Source organism: Thalassophryne amazonica, chromosome 7, assembly GCF_902500255.1.
Source record: "Thalassophryne amazonica chromosome 7, fThaAma1.1, whole genome shotgun sequence".
In the NCBI taxonomy this organism is placed as follows: domain Eukaryota; kingdom Metazoa; phylum Chordata; class Actinopteri; order Batrachoidiformes; family Batrachoididae; genus Thalassophryne; species Thalassophryne amazonica.
Window position 1 is genome coordinate 96,188,954 of NC_047109.1, and position 17,347 is coordinate 96,206,300.

Genomic DNA, 17,347 nt, shown 5'->3' on the forward strand with positions numbered 1-17,347 from the left:
GATCATTTTGGTGCTAAAGAAATAAATTGAATTGAGCTGATATTCTGTTCAATTTTATGGTAGAAGGCAGACTTAAAAATTCTGTCAGTTCTGGCAAATGTCACTATGTCTCATTGTTGGAATGATGTTCTTGTTGCTGGGTAGTTTTACGCCATATGTTATGAGCCCCCCACACACACACACACACCCCCAAAAAGTACTTCTGATTCATCAGGTTGTGGAGGGGAACGCTGATATTAACTAAGTTGAGCTATAAGTCTATAGTACCTTAGATAGTTGTGTGAGTTCTTTTATGACTTTTTGATGGAGTTGTTGCTGTGCTCTTACCCCTCCTGGGAAATCCACTCACTTTCACTGTACTGTTTTTATTTTCTTTCACACTCGCATCTTCTCTGACCTTTATTGTCCTGGGACGGTTTACCTGCTCCAGTTGGCAACAGTAAAAATAAGTTGCAAACATGTTCATAGTTGTTCCTCGAGTTGAGTATTACCCTTCTGGCTATGACACATATACACAGTCAGTATATAGGTAGTGTGGGTGTTAATCTCTGACTGTACCAAAAGTGTATGTGCTGTTATTTTTCAGAGGGGTTAGAATGGCCGGAACTGCCGTCTTTGGCATGCAGGAAACTTGAAGCAAATGTCGCTGTTCTGCTGCTGAGGACTTCTACCACCCCCGCCGATGATCTTCTGCACAACAGACAGTGTAAGTTCTTGCAGCTCTTGCAGACTGGTGCATATAGCACAACTCATGTCCACAAACAATTATACTAGGTTTTGTACTAAAGTGTTTTGAAGGAAGCAGCTCGGTGGCTTAGTGGTTAGCACTATTGACTCACAGCAAGAAGGTCATGGGATCACTTCCCACCCGGTTCTTTCTGTGTGGAGTTTGCGTGTTCTCCCTGTGTTTGCGTCGGTTCCCTCCGGGTGCTCCGGCTTCCTCCCACATCCGAAGACATGCAGTTTAGGTGGACTGGAAACTTTAAATTGTCCGTAGGTGTGCGTGCATGTGTGAATGTGTTTGTCTATATGTGGCCCTGCGACAGACTGGTGTCCTATCCAGGGTGTATCTTGCCCGACACCCTATGACTGCTGGGATAGGGTGCAATTTAAACTCTGGAATATACAATAACTTGCTCTTGGTGTATTTTAAATTAGTGTATTTTGTGTGTATGTGTGTTCTATATTCAGCAATTTCACACCATTTTGTGTTGTTTCTTTATTATTTTTTTGCATATCAAGTAATGAAACCCTCCATATATATATATATATATATATATAAAATTATGTCATCTTTACAGTAGATGGAAGTGACAATACTTAGTTTGATGTTGGAAACAATCTGGATTAAAACGTAGGTGTGGGTAATCGGTTTTAAATGTTTCCCCAGATAAAGCTCAGTTAAATACTTGAGGATACTTATCTTAATTCCTAAAGTGTTACATTAATTCTCTAAATGTTGTTTTTCAGGAACTGTTGTCTGGTGCGCCTCAAGCTCTGTAATGGAAAATCATGGTGAGTGCTAAGCTACCCCTTGTGGTTTGTTAAGTGTGGTGTTAATGCTGGTGAGAGCGCTGTAGACACCCTCATCCCACTATAGGTCCACTGTGTTTAAGGGCTTTATGAGGTTTGTTTAGTCTCGGTAGATTTTATGAGCCACTCCGGAATACATCTCAACCTCACAGTTTGATTGAGAATTGTTTAACCCTCTGTGACCGACTGTGTGCGTCTCTTATATTGTATAAGGGACAGCTGACTGAATGCATGTGCTGCTGTTTTGATTATAAGACTGTTTTTTGGGATTTTTGACTTGGTGAATATGAGTTGCCTGAGCTTGTGTTGTGCCCTTGCTATGCTTGAATAAAGACATTGATCTGCCGTCCTCTTGTGCTGCGTTCACACCAGGCGCGACGCGAGCGACGGCGGCGACAGGTTGCCATGTAATCCCTATGGAAGGACGCGTTGTGGCGCCGCAAAGGTTCAAGCCACGCAACGCGATGTGAATGAAGTGATTTTGAGCGATTGGCGTGTTTGTGGCGCGATGTCACGTCACCCTCCTTCCCAAGCTGAAAAATCTGAACTTTTTTGTCTTGTCGCGCTGCAATGACCAATCAGGGACTGGATATGTAGTGACGTGGAGATGTCTGGAGTTTATACTTGATGTGGACATGTCCTGTGTCTGGTAGCCAGCCTGTCAGCAGGATATATGTCCCTTTTGTCCTTTATTTCGCAATTATGACAGAGTTTGACGGGAGAGCGAGCAGCAGCAGCAGCAGCTATTTTTTTTTCACGTGCGCGCGAACAAATCGTCCGTGAAGATAATTTTATTAACTACACAGATGTATAATAAAACAAATGGTGACTGGTTTATAACATAATGATGACAGAGTTTGAGGGGTGAGAGAGTGAGGAAACACAGGGGCAGCCAGTTTTTTTTTGTTTACATGTGCACGTGCGAACGAATCGTCCATGAAGATAATTTTAATTACACAGATGCATAATAAAACAAATGGTGACTGATTTATAACACAATGATGACAGAGTTTGAGGGGAGAGAGCGCAACCAACCACAGGGGCAGCCAGTTTTTTTTTCTGTGTTCGTATGTGCGCACGAGAACGGGACAGGAGGTCCTCAAACTGGGTCTTGGAGAGGCAGATGTGCCGCTGAATGAGGCCGTCATCCAGATGCAGCTCCTGCAGCAAATGATGAAACTCCCTGAATTGGGAACGTCTCATGAGGATATCGTGAACCCAGCAACGGTTTGTTGGCTTTCCACAACAAATACAGCACAGCAACTCGCTCCGTGTGATCAAGGTTCACTGTGTTGACTCGACGTCGAGCGGAATGGAAGCTCCTCCTATTTGATGACGCAGGTGAATTTTCGCAGCGAAAGTTTCCGCCCAAGCAGAGCGACACACCGGGCGATGGTGGCGTGTCCATCGGCAGGCGAAGGAAGCCAATTTGTGGGGTCACGTCATGTGCCATGTGAACGCGGCATTACACATGTGGCAGCTGCAACAGAAAAAGAAATTAGGCAGAGAATGGGTTCATCTTGATTATGCATTTCAGATTCTGAGGTATGCTGGAAGTACAATAAGTCCAGTGTTTCCCCTATGGTATTATAGATTATAGAGTATTATATATTTGTATTTTTCTGTGAATAATGGTTAGCTATGCAAAGCTGATTGACCTGAACCACATAGAAAGCTGTCATGTGTATTTATAGAGCTAATATCATCAAACAGGAAATCATTTGGTTTTGCAACGGCAACATTTTTTTAACCATGGTATACCATGAAAACTGTGATCTCACTATTCCTACTCATGCAAGCACTATGTCATAGAATGTAAATGTAGAAGAAACATATGCCCCAGTTTAGTTGTAATGAGCAAACAGAAGCTGAAATAAAGTCAATAGTGTCAATCTATCTCTCGATATCATTAGAAACTTGTTTTGTTTTTTAGTCTGGTTAGAGTCCTTTAATATTGAGTATTTGTTGATATAGTATGAGACAACATGGGGTGGGTGAGCATTTATTTTTTCTGTTTAATAATGTTGGATAGCGCACTCAATACAATAACCTGTCATTAAATCACTCAGGGGCTTTGGGCAAGGGTCCTTAATCCCCAAGTTCTACATGGTGTGCAGTTCAGCACCTTGCATGGCATCACAGTGACATCAGTGTGTGAAAGGGTGAATGTGAGGCATCATAAGAATAAGATTAACTTTTTTTAAACTAAAGGAAATTATTTTGCCAGAGTACCGAAACAGTGACAGTAAACAGTGAACAATGTTTTTTAAAGACATTTGCACAAGATGTTTGACAGTATTGCACATAACTCTGAGTAACTGAAAAATTCTGAATAACTCCATTCATTATGTATTCATCCAGAATATTTTTACTTCCATATCGGATCTGCATGTGGCGACTCAAAGTGTAAAAAGGAGAAACCAAAAGAACTTTTTACCTTTTTTCCACATATCACACCTTCATTGATAGTTTCTAGTAGATCACAGCTTTAAGCTGTGTTTAGGAAACAGCATTCATAACCAACTGTTTATTAGTGTATAAATATGTATCTGCAATAATGAATCATTGCATTTTCATAAACTTAGAATAAGCTCTTCATAGCTACATGGGAGCAAGCAGACCTTTTTGTGGAAGCTGCCATGTTTCACTGCCATGTTGCTACAGTAGCCCAAATTTGGACATACTTATTTTGCCTTTCACATTTTGCAGCGCGGACTGTCTGACTGAAGAAAAACGAAGAATCAGAGGTTGTTCTCCTATACTCTGTCTACTGGTTGCTAAAGAGAACTTAATTTTTGTGTAATGGAGGATCATACATATTACTGATCACAGGAAGGGTGATGAGGCAAATGAGTGTGAATCCCCAATGTGATGGCATATTGCAATCTGGAACCTCACCACTAGATGACACTAAATCCTACACACTGTAGCTTTAAAGAGATGTAGTGTTCACTCACTATCAGTCTGAAACTTCCTGGAATATGGTCAGAATTGCTTTTATTGTTGCATATTATCTGGCAGTTTGCATTTACACAACTATGCTCTCTCTCTCTTCCTTCCACCCACTGTCTGAACAGCTCACCCTCTCATGACATTTCATTTTGAACTGGAACAGACTAGCTGAAGTTTAAATACAGTTTTCGCCCACAGCAGCATTTTACAGATGTAATGTAACTGGGAAATTAAGATGAAATAGATGCCAAAATCAGCTCTTCTTGAGTCCCTCTGCTGCATGCTGTGATTTCATTCTGTGAACTGAAGCAGCTGCAGTGACTCACTGGTAATTCACTGGAATGCTGTGTTGGTGCAGCGTTTTAACAGAATGCAACAAGCAATTTTTGACAGTTGCTGCAGTATTCAAAATAAACATACAAGTAGTATGAGAAAAGTATCAAGCTTTATGGACCTCATGCAAATCCCCTATAAAATGCCAGTATCGGCCCCCAGTGTCAATATTCTGGATTGGACCAGCAAATCCCAACAAAAGCTTAAAGGTTATCAAATCTGTCCCCTGAATTTTCTATGCATTAAATTATTTTGAGTGTTGCAGGTGTGCCACCTACAGATGGATTAAGAGTGGGAATATCCAGAGTCACAGTTGTACAACCCAGTTTCCAAAAACATTGGGGGTACAGTGATGCTGAGCTAACATCTGTGGATGCAATGGTGAAGGGACACTGAGAGGTTTACTGAAGGTTTCCAGAGCCCATGTAGATCTGGCAACTTGCTTCTGACGGATTGTTTGTTGCTGTGACACCACTCTGAACTTCACACGGTTGTATACGCTTCTTTTATTTCTGTTTAGCACTCTTCTTGTTATTAATTGTATCTACTCTGAACGTTATTTAACAACAGTCCTGTTGTGAATCGCTAGCGGTTAGCATTTGCTAGCAGTTAGCTTTCGCTAGCTAGGTCGACCCCTCCCCTCTCCATCGTTACTTTTTATAGCTGTTTCTTTTTTACCCGTTTAATACTTCTGTTTGTTTTTCAGTCAAACTGTGAATTTTAAGTAATTATTTTACTCTTGTGTAAATTCTTAGGAGCGGCTAGCATTTTCGCTAGCGGTTAGCTTGCGTTAGCTATTTCGGCCCCCCCATCATCATTTTTTCATTTTATTTTCTTACACTCCTGTTAGTTAATTAACTGTTTAGTGTATTTTATAGCTGCTGCTTTTTACCTGTTTAATACTTCTGTTAGTTTTTCAGTGTAACTGCTGTAAATTTTAATTCATTTATTTGCGTCTGTGTGAGCCTTAGGAGTGGTGAGCTTATCCATTATTGGTTAGCTCGTGTTTGCTTGGCTACATTCTTGAATTCCTTAGTGCACAAAGTACCCTACTAATTCTACTTTACACCCTCCGTAATTCCTGCGTGATGCTGGAAGATAGGGTGGCTCTCTTAGAGAGCCATGTCCGTAAGTTAGAGCAGCAGTTAGATGTTACGGGCACTCCAGATGAGGTTAGTGTTGGGCCGGCTAGCAAGCCCATTAGCATCAGCTTAGAAACGCCGGCTGTGGAGGACGGCTTTCGGACTGTGGCTAGGCAGAGGATTCCCCGTAGGGCTTGGTGCCCGGTTGTGTCACCCCGATCACACTCGCCAGTGCGAACTGTGAATCGGTTCTCCCCCTTGGATTTACCTGATGTGAATTCTCTGAGCCCACAAGTAACTTCCACTCCTGTCTCCAGGCCAAAACACCGGACTTTAGTGATAGGGGATTGTATCACCCGCAAAGTCAGGTTACAGACGCCGGCTGACGTTAAATGTATTCCTGGGGCCAGAGCTCCCGACATTGCTTCTCATCTTAGGGTGCTGACACTGCAGAAGGAAAGACAGATGAAGGAACATGACATGAGATATAGTCACATAGTTATTCACGTTGGCACCAATGATATCAGGATGAAGCACTCAAAAGTCACAAAAATGGACATAGAGAGGACTTGTGACCTTGCCAGAAAGATGTGTTGGCATTGATTAATAGTCTCTGGTCTCCTCCCCTCCCTTAGTACTGATGAGGCGTTTAGCAGGCTGACATTGTTAAATAGGTGGCTGGCACAGTTTTGTAGACAGCAAGGCTTTAGCTTTATTGATAACTAGCCTTCGTTCTGGGGCCGCCATGGCTTGCTGATGCCGGACGGCCTCCACCCTACTGGGGAAGGCGCCGCCATCTTGTCTGCGAACGTAGATAGAGCTCTACGGGGAGGGTAACATTAGGAATCTACAGCAGGCCACGAGGCAGGTGATCTACTGGTGGTTGGCTCTCACTGCGGTATTGTATCACTTCCTGTTCCGGAGCACAGCGGTGTTTTGCTGTATCTGTTAGCTGTTTAATCCGCGCAGTTAGATTGATCTAGTTATCTAGATTACGATTTGTTTCCCAGTGTAATCTTTACGTGCCTTAACTAAAGCACTCCTTCTGCTGAATCACCTCTAAATTATTTACACATTATTTACTTTGCGTGTTTTTAGGAATCCGCTAGCTTAGCGTAGCTACTAGCTCTTAGCCGATTTAGCATGGCGGCTTCTCCTGTCTCTCCCGCACTTTTCTGCTCTGGGTGTGAAATGTTTAGTTATTCCTCGGCCTCCTTTAGCAGTAATGGTACTTGTAATAAGTGTAGCTTATTCGTAGCTTTGGAGGCCAGGCTGGGCGAATTGGAGACTCGGCTCCGCACCGTGGAAAATTCTACAGCTAGCAAGGCCCCTGTAGTCGGTGCGGACCAAGGTAGCTTAGCCGCCGTTAGTTCCCCCCTGGCAGATCCCGAGCAGCCGGGAAAGCAGGCCGACTGGGTGACTGTGAGGAGGAAGCGTAGCCCTAAACAGAAGCCCCGTGTACACCGCCAACCCGTTCACATCTCTAACCGTTTTTCCCCACTCGACGACACACCCGCCGAGGATCAAACTCTGGTTATTGGCGACTCTGTTTTGAGAAATGTGAAGTTAGCGACACCAGCAACCATAGTCAATTGTCTTCCGGGGGCCAGAGCAGGCGACATTGAAGGAAATTTGAAACTGCTGGCTAAGGCTAAGCGTAAATTTGGTAAGATTGTAATTCACGTCGGCAGTAATGACACCCGGTTACGCCAATCGGAGGTCACTAAAATTAACATTAAATCGGTGTGTAACTTTGCAAAAACAATGTCGGACTCTGTAGTTTTCTCTGGGCCCCTCCCCAATCGGACCGGGAGTGACGTGTTTAGCCGCATGTTCTCCTTGAATTGCTGGCTGTCTGAGTGGTGTCCAAAAAATGAGGTGGGCTTCATAGATAATTGGCAAAGCTTCTGGGGAAAACCTGGTCTTGTTAGGAGAGACGGCATCCATCCCACTTTGGATGGAGCAGCTCTCATTTCTAGAAATCTGGCCAATTTTCTTAAATCCTCCAAACCGTGACTATCCAGGGTTGGGACCAGGAAGCAGAGTTGTAGTCTTACACACCTCTCTGCAGCTTCTCTCCCCCTGCCATCCCCTCATTACCCCATCCCCGTAGAGACGGTGCCTGCTCCCAGACTACCAATAACCAGCAAAAATCTATTTAAGCATAAAAATTCAAAAAGAAAAAATAATATAGCACCTTCAACTGCACCACAGACTAAAACAGTTAAATGTGGTCTATTAAACATTAGGTCTCTCTCTTCTAAGTCCCTGTTGGTAAATGATATAATAATTGATCAACATATTGATTTATTCTGCCTAACAGAAACCTGGTTACAGCAGGATGAATATGTTAGTTTAAATGAGTCAACACCCCCGAGTCACACTAACTGTCAGAATGCTCGTAGCACGGGCCGGGGTGGAGGATTAGCAGCAATCTTCCATTCCAGCTTATTAATTAATCCAAAACCCAGACAGAGCTTTAATTCATTTGAAAGCTTGTCTCTTAGTCTTGTCCATCCAAATTGGAAGTCCCAAAAACCAGTTTTATTTGTTATTATCTATCGTCCACCTGGTCGTTACTGTGAGTTTCTCTGTGAATTTTCAGACCTTTTGTCTGACTTAGTGCTTAGCTCAGATAAGATAATTATAGTGGGCGATTTTAACATCCACACAGATGCTGAGAATGACAGCCTCAACACTGCATTTAATCTATTAGACTCTATTGGCTTTGCTCAAAATGTAAATGAGTCCACCCACCACTTTAATCATATCTTAGATCTTGTTCTGACTTATGGTATGGAAATAGAAGACTTAACAGTATTCCCTGAAAACTCCCTTCTGTCTGATCATTTCTTAATAACATTTACATTTACTCTGATGGACTACCCAGCAGTGGGGAATAAGTTTCATTACACTAGAAGTCTTTCAGAAAGCGCTGTAACTAGGTTTAAGGATATGATTCCTTCTTTATGTTCTCTAATGCCATATACCAACACAGTGCAGAGTAGCTACCTAAACTCTGTAAGTGAGATAGAGTATCTCGTCAATAGTTTTACATCCTCATTGAAGACAACTTTGGATGCTGTAGCTCCTCTGAAAAAGAGAGCTTTAAATCAGAAGTGCCTGACTCCGTGGTATAACTCACAAACTCGTAGCTTAAAGCAGATAACCCGTAAGTTGGAGAGGAAATGGCGTCTCACTAATTTAGAAGATCTTCACTTAGCCTGGAAAAAGAGTCTGTTGCTCTATAAAAAAGCCCTCCGTAAAGCTAGGACATCTTTCTACTCATCACTAATTGAAGAAAATAAGAACAACCCCAGGTTTCTTTTCAGCACTGTAGCCAGGCTGACAAAGAGTCAGAGCTCTATTGAGCTGAGTATTCCATTAACTTTAACTAGTAATGACTTCATGACTTTCTTTGCTAACAAAATTTTAACTATTAGAGAAAAAATTACTCATAACCATCCCAAAGACGTATCGTTATCTTTGGCTGCTTTCAGTGATGCCGGTATTTGGTTAGACTCTTTCTCTCCGATTGTTCTGTCTGAGTTATTCTCATTAGTTACTTCATCCAAACCATCAACATGTTTATTAGACCCCATTCCTACCAGGCTGCTCAAGGAAGCCCTACCATTATTTAATGCTTCGATCTTAAATATGATCAATCTATCTTTGTTAGTTGGCTATGTACCAAAGGCTTTTAAGGTGGCAGTAATTAAACCATTACTTAAAAAGCCATCACTTGACCCAGCTATCTTAGCTAATTATAGGCCAATCTCCAACCTTCCTTTTCTCTCAAAAATTCTTGAAAGGGTAGTTGTAAAACAGCTAACTGATCATCTGCAGAGGAATGGTCTATTTGAAGAGTTTCAGTCAGGTTTTAGAATTCATCATAGTACAGAAACAGCATTAGTGAAGGTTACAAATGATCTTCTTATGGCCTCGGACAGTGGACTCATCTCTGTGCTTGTTCTGTTAGACCTCAGTGCTGCTTTTGATACTGTTGACCATAAAATTTTATTACAGAGATTAGAGCATGCCATAGGTATTAAAGGCACTGCGCTGCGGTGGTTTGAATCATATTTGTCTAATAGATTACAATTTGTTCATGTAAATGGGGAATCTTCTTCACAGACTAAAGTTAATTATGGAGTTCCACAAGGTTCTGTGCTAGGACCAATTTTATTCACTTTATACATGCTTCCCTTAGGCAGTATTATTAGACGGTATTGCTTAAATTTTCATTGTTACGCAGATGATACCCAGCTTTATCTATCCATGAAGCCAGAGGACACACACCAATTAGCTAAACTGCAGGATTGTCTTACAGACATAAAGACATGGATGACCTCTAATTTCCTGCTTGTAAACTCAGATAAAACTGAAGTTATTGTACTTGGCCCCACAAATCTTAGAAACATGGTGTCTAACCAGATCCTTACTCTGGATGGCATTACCCTGACCTCTAGTAATACTGTGAGAAATCTTGGAGTCATTTTTGATCAGGATATGTCATTCAAAGCGCATATTAAACAAATATGTAGGACTGCTTTTTTGCATTTACGCAATATCTCTAAAATCAGAAAGGTCTTGTCTCAGAGTGATGCTGAAAAACTAATTCATGCATTTATTTCCTCTAGGCTGGACTATTGTAATTCATTATTATCAGGTTGTCCTAAAAGTTCCCTAAAAAGCCTTCAGTTAATTCAAAATGCTGCAGCTAGAGTACTGACGGGGACTAGAAGGAGAGAGCATATCTCACCCATATTGGCCTCTCTTCATTGGCTTCCTGTTAATTCTAGAATAGAATTTAAAATTCTTCTTCTTACTTATAAGGTTTTGAATAATCAGGTCCCATCTTATCTTAGGGACCTCGTAGTACCATATCACCCCAATAGAGCGCTTCGCTCTCAGACTGCAGGCTTACTTGTAGTTCCTAGGGTTTGTAAGAGTAGAATGGGAGGCAGAGCCTTCAGCTTTCAGGCTCCTCTCCTGTGGAACCAGCTCCCAATTCAGATCAGGGAGACAGACACCCTCTCTACTTTTAAGATTAGGCTTAAAACTTTCCTTTTTGCTAAAGCTTATAGTTAGGGCTGGATCAGGTGACCCTGAACCATCCCTTAGTTATGCTGCTATAGACCTAGACTGCTGGGGGGTTCCCATGATGCACTGTTTCCTTCTCTTTTTGCTCTGTATGCACCACTCTGCATTTAATCATTAGTGATCGATCTCTGCTCCCCTCCACAGCATGTCTTTTTCCTGGTTCTCTCCCTCAGCCCCAACCAGTCCCAGCAGAAGACTGCCCCTCCCTGAGCCTGGTTCTGCTGGAGGTTTCTTCCTGTTAAAAGGGAGTTTTTCCTTCCCACTGTAGCCAAGTGCTTGCTCACAGGGGGTCGTTTTGACCGTTGGGGTTTTACATAATTATTGTATGGCCTTGCCTTACAATATAAAGCGCCTTGGGGCAACTGTTTGTTGTGATTTGGCGCTATATAAAAAAATTGATTGATTGATTGATTAGAGACCCTGCAAGGCTTATGACAAATGTGGGTGTGGAATCCATTAGCTTAGTGGGGAATTTAGTGCAGAAAATCCACTATGGTGATAGTGCAGTTTATTTTCCAGGGAGGGAATTTCAACAAGTTGAGACTGTGGCCTGCTTCCATAGTCGTGTCCATAAAAATCATAGAGGGATATGCTTTCCAAACTTAATACCCATTACTATATTGGATGATGTTGAAAGTGAGGATGGCCCAGTGGTTGTTCCAGCAATAGCAAAGATTTCGTGTCTGCTACCTACAATGCGCGTGGAATGTCTCAAACCTAAACCTACTTCTAGGCATCTTATATATGCTATTCTGGAACCACCCCTAAACCCAAACAGTTCAACTGTCAACCCCACTGAGGTCCTTAGACTGGGTCTCATTAACATAAGATCATTGTCCTCAAAATCATTGTTGATCAATGATCTAATTATTGATCATCACTTAGATATGATTGGGCTATGTGAAACCTGGTTTAAACCTACAGCTGAGCAAATGAGGCCTGCCCACCAGCATATACATTTAGTCACGTCCCTCGTGATGCGAAGCAAGGTGGGGTGTTGCTCTTATTTATAAATCTAGGTTTAGCCTATTAGCTGTTGGGGGTTACAAATAGCACTCGTTTGAGCATCTGATTCTCCGCTCTGTTCAGGATATTACACATTGCCAAGGTCAGAAGAATAAAAACCATTCGTATTACTTTGTCACTGTATATAGGCCTCCTGGCCCATATTCTGAATTCTTAGATGAATTTGGTGTGTTCATCTCTAACTTGTCAACTAGTGTAGATAACATTTTGATCATTGGTGACTTTAACATTCACGTAAATAAGCCTTCTGATCCCCTCTGCAAATCATTTATGGAAATTGTGGCTGCATTAGGATTTCAGCAATGCAGTCAGGATTTGACGCACATTAGTGGAAATACCCTGGATCTGGTTCTCACACGTGGTATTGCTGTCACGAATATTGACATCATGCCTCTTACATCAGTGGTGTCTGATCACTCACTTATTAAGTTTACAGTTTCTCTGCCGTGTTTAGTGGAACAACAACCTTATATATCATTACAGCAATGCATCAACTCCTCAACTAAGACTGAACTCGAAGCTAGACTGCCTGTCTTAGCTTCACATTTGACAAATACCCAGTCAGTAGACATACTTGTGAATAGTTTAAACTCAGTGCTCAAAACTACACTCGACATGATTGCACCACCTGTGTTAAAACCGTGCTCCCCCAAATCACAGTCACCTTGGTTCAGTGATTATCTGCGTGACCTCAAGCATAAAGCAAGAGGTCTAGAACAGAAATGGCGTCGTTCAAAATTAGAAGTATTTCACCTTGTGTGGCGTGATGCTATCTTAGACTATAAGCATGCATTATTGGCTATAAAGCGGACTTACTACTCTGATTTGATTAGCAAAAACAAGCGTAACTCAAAGTTCTTGTTCGACATGGTGGCAACACTTATGCATGGACAACCACCTGTAATTCACTCTCCTTTTACAGCACAAGATTTCCTGGATTACTTTGGGAAGAAAATAGAAGAGTTAGGTTCATATCCCAGCATGCCTTAACCCAGCCACTACACCCTGCTGTTGAGGTGGGCGCCACTACTGAGGTATTACTTAGATTTACCAAATTTGATAGTATCTCACTAGACATGCTGACAAAACTCGTAATGTCAACAAAAAGCGCAACCTGTTTATTTGATCCTGTACCAACAAAACTGTTTAAGGACCCGTGGCCCAGTCTTGGGCCGACTGTGCTGGAAATTATTAGTCTTTCTTTAACTTCTGGATCTCTTCCTAAATGTTTCAAATCTGCAGTGATTAAACCATTACTTAAGAAACCTATTCTTGACCCTAGTGTATTGACAAACTATCGGCCGATATCAAATCTGTCCTTTTTCTCTAAAATTCTGGAAAAGTGGTGTCACGGCAGCTCGTAGACTGTCTTACTGAGAATAATCTCTTTGAGCCACTGCAGTCTGCTTTTAGAAATTATCATTCCACAGAGACAGCTCTCACTAAAGTGGTGAATGATCTTCTGCTTACAGTGGATTCGGACACCACTATGGTTCTGTTGCTGTTAGATGTCAGTGCTGCATTTGATACAGTGGATCATCATATTCTACTTGATAGGTTGGAAAATCATTTTGGGATTACTGGGAGTGCCCTTGCATGACTGACGTCATACTTGACCAGTCGTTCTCACTGTGTTTTGTACAGTAACACTACCTCTAACCTTAGTGACATGAAATTTGGGGTTCCACAGGGGTCTGTTTTAGGCCCCCTGCTTTTCTCCCTTTATATAGCACCCCTTGTGCACATATTGCAGCGTTTTAGGATTACCTTTCATTGCTATGCAGATGATACTCAGTTATACATGCCGATAACTGCTGGTAATCTCCTTCACATAAAATCCTTAGAAGATTGCCTTGCAGCAGTGAGAAGTTCGATGTCTAGAAACTTCCTACTTTTAAACTCTGATAAGACTGAAATGATGGTTCTTGGTCCAGTGAGACATCTGCATCAATTTGACCAGTTAACTCTCAGCCTCAGCTTGTGTGTCATACATCACACTGACAAAGTGAGGAACCTTGGCGTAATTTTTGATCCTTCGTTGTCCTTTGGTCTCCACATTAGAAATATTACTAGGACTGCTTTCTTACACCTGCGGAATATAACGAAGATTCGTCCCATCCTGTCTATGGCTGATGCTAAGACCCTGATCCATGCATTTATCTCTTCTAGATTGGACTACTGCAATGTTCTGTTTTCTGGTTTACCACAATCTAGCATTAGGGGTCTCCAATTGGTTCAAAATGCTGCAGCCACACTTTTGACACGAAGCAGAAAGTTCGACCACATTACATCCATTTTGGCATCCCTTCACTGGCTTCCTGTCCCAGTGAGATCAGATTTTAAGCTTCTGCAACCTAACCTATAAAATTATTCATGGACTGGCACCTCCCTACCTAGCTGACCTAATTAAACCTTACGTACCGGCCCGGTCTTTACGTTGTCAGGGTGCAGGACTATTTTGTGTCCGTAAGGTGAATAAGAAGTGTGCGGGTCACAGAGCTTTCTCTTATCATGCCCCTGTTCTGTGGAATGATCTCCCTGCGTCAATAAAACAGTTAGATTCTGTGGAGATTTTCAAGTCCAGACTTAAGACGCACTTATTTTCCCTTTCATATGGCTAGCATACTGGTACAGTTTTGTTTTACGCTTTTTACTCTTTGAATTCATTTATTAGTAATTGGAGCGGGCTGCGGCCTCAACTTTACCTTAATTCTGGGTCTTTTAGTGAGGTTTAGGGCTAGTGGCCGGCGATCACCTTAGTACTTGTCTGTTTTTCTTGTTTAATGCTGGCAAATTATACAGTATTTTTTGTCTTTCTGATGCCTGATTCTGTTTTTTTCTCTCTGTTTAAGGTGCAGCTCCATCCAGAGATGGGAGTTGTATTCGTGTTGGCGATCCTCCTGTCCTGTGCGCCAATAGCATTTCTTGTATATTTGTCCGTGAATTGTTCTGTAATTTATGTTTGTAGCATGGCACAAACAGATGGTCACCCCTTTGAGTCTGGTCTGCTTGAGGTTTCTTCCTCAGAGGGAGTTTTTCCTTACCACTGTTGCTCTGGGGGTTGGTAAGGTTAGACCTTACCTGTGTGAAGCGCTTTGAGGCAACTCTGTTGTGATTTGGCGCTATATAAATGAAAGTAAATTGAAATTGAAATGTAGTCATTTACATCACAGATGCTACATCACAGATGCTTTTTCATGTAGTAACGTCTGAGGGCTTGAAGCTCACGCACATGAAGTAGTGGTTTGCATGCTTGTTGCTGCACCTGATTTGCAAATCATCATGTTGTTTTTATTTTGTTTTGTTTTGTTTTGTTTTTTTGGAACTTTATTGCCTCCATTTAAAAACAAACAGGCAGTTGACATCATAGCACACGTTGGGCTCCATTCATCATACTCATAGGTGGCAACTGTACTAAAGTTAAAATATAGTTGTTTGCAGATTCTATAGTTTAAAAAAAAGAAAAAAAAGAGATAGCACAATCTTAAAAGTTCAGGTGGTGAGGGTACAGGTGTCCTTAGGCAGATACAGTTGTATGCACAAGCCTGGGCACCCCTGGTGATGTCCATGATTTTCCTTTATAAATCATTGGTTGTTTGGATCAGCAATTTCAGTTAAATATATCATATAGCAGACAAACACACTGATATTTGAGAAGTGAAATGAAGTTCCTAATATTTACAGAAAGTGTGCAATAATTATTTAAACAAAATTGGGCAGGTGCATAAATTTGGGCACCCTTGCCATTTTATTGATGAGAATACATTTAGCACTACTTATTGGAACACAAAATTGGTTTGGTAAGCTCATTGGCCCGTGACCTCCTTACACAAGTGAATCCAATCATGAAAAAGGGTATTTAAGGTGGCCATTTGCAAATGTTTCTCCTCTTGAATCTCTTCTAAGGAGTTGCAACATGGGAGCCTCTAAACAACTCTCAAATGACCTGAAAACAAAGATTGTTCAACATCATGGATTAGGGGAAGGATACAAAAAGCTATCTCAGAGATTTCAGCTGTCAGTTTCCACTGGGAGGAACATGGTGAGGAAATGGAAGACCACAGGGACAGTACTAGTTAAGGCCCGAAGTGGCAGGCCAAGATAAATCTCAGATAAGCTGAAGCAAAGGATGGTGAGAACAGTCATAGTCAACCCACAGACCTGCTCCAAAGACCTACAACATGATCTTGCTGTAGATAGTGTCTCTGTGCATTGTTCAACTATACAGTGCACTTTGCACAAAGAGATGCTGGATTAGAGTAATGCAGAAGAAGCCTTTTCTGCATACACGCCACAAACAGAGTCGCATGAGGTATGCTAAAGCACATTTGGACAAGCCAGCTTCATTTTGGAATAAGGTGCTGTGGACTGATGAAACTAAAATTGAGTTATTTGGACATAACAAGGGGCGGTATGCATAGCAGAAAAAGAACACAGCATTCCAAGAAAAACACTTGCTACCTACAGTAAAATTTGGAGGTGGTTCCATCATGCTGTGGAGCTGTGTGGCCAGTGCAGGTACTGGAGATCTTGTTAAAGTTGAGGGTCACATGGATTCCAGTCAATATCAGTAGATTCTTGAGAACAATGTTCAAGAGTCAGTGACAAAGTTGAAGTTGCGCCGGGGCTGGATCTTTCAACAAGACAACGACCCTAAACACTGCTCAGAATCTACTTAGTCATTTGTGCAGAGGAACAAGTACAACATTCTGGAATTGCCATCTTAGTCCCCAGACCTGAATATTATTGAAAATCTGTGGTGTGCTTTTAGGCAGGCTGTCCATGCTCGGAAACCAACAAACCTGAGATGTTTTGTAAAGAAGAATGGTCCAAAATAACCAGAATCTAGACTCTCATTGGAAGCTATAGGAAGCGTTTAGGGCTGTTATTTCTGCAAATGGAGGATCTACTAAATATTGATGTATTTTTTCTGTTGGGGTGCCCAAATTTATGTACCTTCCTAATTTTGTTCAAAGAATTATTGCACACTTTCTGTAAATCATCTCAAATATCAGTGTGTTTGTCTGCTATATGATATATTTAACTGAAATTTCTGATCCAGACAACCAATAATTTATAAAGGAAAATCATGAAAATTATCAGGGGTGCCTAAGCCTTTGCATACAACTGTATTCATTGACTCGTGTCTATCGCCTCTTAAAGATATGCATTATAAATTACAGCATGGCAGTCATATGTTCTATCATGTGAACTTGTGTCAGCTTTTGTAACCACATGTCAAGGGTCTAGGGCTAAAACGATTACTCGAATAATTCGATTACAAAAAATGATCGAGGCAAATTCTGTGCCTCGAAGCT

The 17,347-nt window shown here is 41.6% G+C and overlaps 1 protein-coding gene across 1 annotated transcript in view; it reads left to right on the forward strand.

Moving 5' to 3' along the window:
• Positions 1–580: 580 nt before the first annotated feature.
• The window catches only part of phactr4b (phosphatase and actin regulator 4b), an 89,694-nt gene continuing 72,927 nt past the window's right edge, over positions 581–17,347 (forward strand). Inside the window, exons 1-2 of the mRNA XM_034175147.1 lie at positions 581–706; positions 1,471–1,515. Of these exons, the coding sequence (XP_034031038.1) occupies positions 1,503–1,515 (13 nt within the window). The 5' untranslated portion in view covers positions 581–706; positions 1,471–1,502. The remainder of the gene's footprint in view (positions 707–1,470; positions 1,516–17,347) is intronic.